At 37.0% G+C, this 4,707-nt stretch overlaps 1 protein-coding gene across 1 annotated transcript in view; it reads left to right on the top strand.

The window, feature by feature from the left end:
* Positions 1-4,707, top strand: part of DROSHA (drosha, ribonuclease type III) — a 67,025-nt gene that overhangs the window by 5,128 nt on the left and 57,190 nt on the right. Inside the window, exons 4-5 of the mRNA XM_009079616.1 lie at positions 328-469; positions 3,618-3,772. Coding sequence (XP_009077864.1) covers positions 328-469; positions 3,618-3,772 — 297 coding nt within the window. The remainder of the gene's footprint in view (positions 1-327; positions 470-3,617; positions 3,773-4,707) is intronic.

Genomic DNA, 4,707 nt, shown 5'->3' with positions numbered 1-4,707 from the left:
AGCAGGATCATGTTTTGTGTCGTTTAATTCTTCTTGCTTCCCAATCATCTCGGTCTTTTAACCCTTTTAGAGGCTTTATTCATTGATATTTTTCTCTATTTTAATCAGTTTCTTCTCTCTGTTAGCATTCAGGTTAGTGTTACATGGAAGAGGGGTACATTTTTTTGTTGCCAGGAGGGAAAGATGTCATTTTTCCCATTATACCTGTGTTTAGGCAAAGATGCCTCAAGCACCATATATTTCCACTACCTTGGAGAAATGTTATACCAGCAAATGAAATAATTTCTCTGTTAGTTCACCTGGTGAACCAATGATTTTTATTGACAGGGGGACTCTACTGTGGTAGGAACAAGCAAGCTCCGAGATCTGTATGAAAAGTTTGATGAGGAGTTAGGAAAGCGGCAGGCAAAGGCCAAAGCAGCCAGGCCACCGTGGGAGCCACCGAAAACCAAACTGGATGAAGATTTAGGTAGGCCAAAATGGTAACAGAGCTCTGAAATTGAATAATCCATGGTTAACTTGCTTTGGCAGTTGTGTGTATTTAATGATGTTTGTAGGTTAATCTGTGTTTTTTAAATCTCTCCTTTGTATTGCATATCCATGGGAGTTTTACTGTTGCTTTTGACTGAAGCAGAGGTAGATTCTTTACCCAGAAAGCCTAGGGGAAAACGTAGACTATTCAGCACTACCTTACGCTAAAGTTTCTTTCATGGCATAAAAGCACCCTAAGCATGATCAGATAGTCCAGAGAATGGTATAGGAGGGGCTTTGAGAAGCTCCTGGTCTTATATGTCTAAAAAGTAAGCAAGAGTAGTGGTGACAAACTCATATGTCTGCTTTTTATGGCACTGTGGCTTTCTTCTGGGTTGTATTTTTGTTATGCAAGTCTGCTTACTATGATCAGGTTTATGCAGACGTATCAGTTTTCGTAACATATTTTATCTGCATTATCATGTCCCGCTCATATGGATCTTCTTGCAGTGAAATGTCTGCTGGCACTATCAGTTATTGGGGAAATGCTGGTCAAATTAGCAGGGCATAGATTTTTATAGCAGTTTGTCTACTCAGAAGTCAGTGAAAGCTATTTTCCTTACTTGGTTTTGTGAGGACTGTTCTTTTCATAGTTCCTGCATTTAAATGTTTCATAATGTGATTTTAGTCAGTTGCTTTAACTTAAGAAATTTGTAGGTATATCACAGTAATCTAGATGCTCTGTTGGGCTTGCTTTTTAACTAGTTTTTTAACTGATGCTTCATGTTTGCCAAGTGAGCTGCTTCAGACTCATAGCTTAGGAACTCTTTAGAATATTTTATATGTGCTTTTTAAAGTTGAAATACAGACATAACGGCATGGTCAGTTACATACTGACAGTATAAAAGGATACAATTAAGATGAAAGAAAAACAGATTAAATAAATTGTGAATTCACTTTTCTAAAGGAAATAATTATTTTGGGGGATTTTGTACACTTTTTTGAACAGGAGATTTGCACATATGTAAACTCATTCAAGAATAACTAGCAAAGTTAACTATAGGGTTTTTAGGAGGTGTTTTTTCATGTGATTGAAACAAACAAAACTTCTACATTCAACATACCTGTGTAAAGCCTTCACTTCTTCCGACCTCTGCAGGAAGAAAGCCTGCTGCTCCAGGCTCATATATGACAGGGCCAAGAGCAACTTCTCTGTGTTTCTTTTTCCACTCTTTCTGGAGGACCCAAGGGCTCTGCATCTTCACTGGTCCTCTGGACTGAGTTGGTGTCTGTGCCAGCTTCTCCTGCAGCCATACTGCTGTAGTGTCTAGTAGTTTGTCTTACTTTGTAGTTCAGTAAATGCTGTCTCTGTTTCTGCCTTTGTGTTAGCAGTAACTGTGTATTGTGATGAGATAGCAATGCACTCCAGGAGCAATTTTAGATCATGAAAGGCTGGTTATGGAAGAAATTCTTTACTATGAGAGTAATGAGGCTCTGGAACAGGTTGCCCACAGAAGCTGTGAATGCCCCATCCTTGGAAGTGTTGAAGTCCAGATTGAATGGGGCATTGAGCAACCTGGTCTAGCAGGTGTCCCTGACTGTGGCAGAGGCTGGAACTAGATGATCTTTAAGATCCCTTCCAGCCTAAACTATTCTATGACTCTGTGATTTCAGAATGTGAAATCCAAAAGTTCTGCATTGGTCTTTTAGAACTCCAGCTTACTCTCACAGATCCCACACTCATTTTGCACTTGAAATTAGACTTAAACAGTAGTCAGTTGTGTATTAGAAAACTTTTAATACTTAAGTATTTGTGAATATTTGTAGGAATACATGTGTTCATATTTAGAGAAAATTAGATTTCAACTGAGCATATGTGACCTATGTAAACCATATGTTCCAAGGACATATTTTAATAATGCCTTATGCCAAATTATGAACTATATAAAAATATATTTTTGGTTTATTTTTTTTTTAAAAGGGGAAACATTTTGCTAGTGATACTCTCATTTTATCTTCTTGTTTTTAGCTAAGGAAAGTCTCATGTTCAATAAATGCCTATATTTTAAACCGCAGTATTTCAAAACACTGACAGTGTAGTAATATATTCTCTTAAGTCAAGACTTAGAAATGAAAGAAATGTTGCATTCTTTCCCAAGAACAATAAACCTTACTTACATCATGGTATATGTTTAGGCTATGAAGGCATTTATTTACATTGGAGCTGAGGAGGTCTGTGGAAGTGACCTTACATGCATAAGGAAGAGAGTTGCTTGAAAGTACCACAGGAAGTTAGAGATATGTGGGATCGAGCTCTGGGGTTTTTCTGTGTGGTATTTTTTTAAATATTAAGTCCAGACACTTGTTAACATTGCTTTGACAACACGACCAAGGAGATGGGGTAAGACCACAGCAGCAAGCCTGCCAGAGTTCAAGAAGCGTTTGGACAATGTTGTCAGGCACATGGTGTGATTCTTGGGGTTGTCCTGTGCAGGGCCAGGGCCAGGAGCTAGACTTGAGTATCCTTGTGGGTCCCTTCCAACTCAGGAGATTCTGTGAAACCATGGTCTGTTCTTTTTTTTCCCCTTGGTTTTGGTTAATAAAAAGAAAAATGTCTTAAAAAATGAGGAAAACTAACAGAACAGGACTTATATAAAACTCATGACTGGATTCAGTCAGCTAGTAGTTCCAGGTTTTCTTCTTGCCTGTGGTTTCTAGTATGTGTTAATGGTTTTATTAGAAATATTTGATTTTGAAAAATGAATCTAAGAGTACATGTTCTATAACAATTCTACACATGTGCTGTTTCAGAACTCTTAAATAGACAATATGCTGCTAGAGACAAGACTTTTTTTAGGTAAAATGAAACTAGAAATAAGCATTTTGCTCATAACAAGCAGAAATACCATAAGAGGTTCTGTTTAGCTCACACTAGTCATAGGCGTTTACTATCTATAGTATTTGAGTAATTTTTAATTAAAAATACAGTTGCTGTCCCTCTTTTTGTTGGTGTGACTGTCATGGACAACTTTAATAACTTTGAGTATGCCATAGTTACATATGCTATGTTAGAGAGTGCAGTGCTGTGGAGAAGAGAGTACGTGGAACTGTTTTTCAGCTGTCTTTATTTCTCCTGTGTGAATCAGAGAGCTCCAGTGAGTCAGAGTGTGACTCTGAAGATGACAGCAGCTGCTCCAGCAGTTCGGATTCTGATGTTATTGACGTCATTGCAGAAATTAAGCGTAAAAAAGCACACCCCGATCGTCTCCATGAAGAACTGTGGTACAATGATCCAGGACAGGTACGATGAGAGGAAAAAGTACTTGTGTCCAAAAGTCATTCTTTCCTCAGACTAAAAATTCTGTGTTGTTGTCAAATGTGCTGAGTGGCGTCTATTTCAAAATGCTTTCTTTCCTTGTCTTTTCCCTTTTCTCTCTCATCTTCTTCAAAGCACTTTTGATTTCAAGAGTGTGGTCCCAGCTAATTAATCCTGGGGATTATTCAGATGGAATCATGTCTGACAGCATTAATAAAACCTGAATTGCTAACAGTGTGCTAATGCTGTCTTCTTAGCCCTGAGATAACGGTACACAAATGAATTCTGTGATGGAGAAAAGGCAGCATGTTTATGTCCTTTACAAATTTTTCACCTTACAGCACTCGGCTCATAATGATAAATAATGTTTTAAATATGCAGTTAATGCTTTTAATTTCTTATCTAATGGTTCTTTTGTAATTGCGTGGAGATTATAGTTCTCATTAAATGTAATTGCTGAGCTCATGTAGTGTTGTTTTGAATGTATACATTGCACAGAAGACTAGTTTTTGTTTGCAAATTTGCCACTTTCATCTTTCTTTCTTGAATATTTTACAATCTATTCTCTTATTGTCAAGTGGCACCTCAGTAAATTTATTTTTCTGGCACTTTGTGTGATGCATGAGTTTAGCATGCAACAAATCACAATGTGAAGAGATACTGCAATGCATATTGCCACTGTGGTAATTCAAAGGTCTATTGAATATTCTATTATAGATTCATATTTATGCTTCTAGTTTAAAAAAAAAAAAGCTTGAGCATAGCTAGCTGTTTTTATTTGTATGGAAAACAAAATTAGTAAACTGTTTAGATACTTAACTGAAAGACTTGTATAGCTCCTGGGCACACTTGAGAGTAATGTTCTATGCAGAATATTAGCTAAAAAAGAGAGTTGAATAACTGTAGAATTAATATGTTCA

Source organism: Acanthisitta chloris, unplaced genomic scaffold, assembly GCF_000695815.1.
Source record: "Acanthisitta chloris isolate BGI_N310 unplaced genomic scaffold, ASM69581v1 scaffold1598, whole genome shotgun sequence".
Taxonomy (NCBI): Eukaryota; Metazoa; Chordata; class Aves; order Passeriformes; family Acanthisittidae; genus Acanthisitta; species Acanthisitta chloris.
Note: the sequence above shows the minus strand (reverse complement) of the source record. Positions and strands in the feature narration are given on the sequence as shown.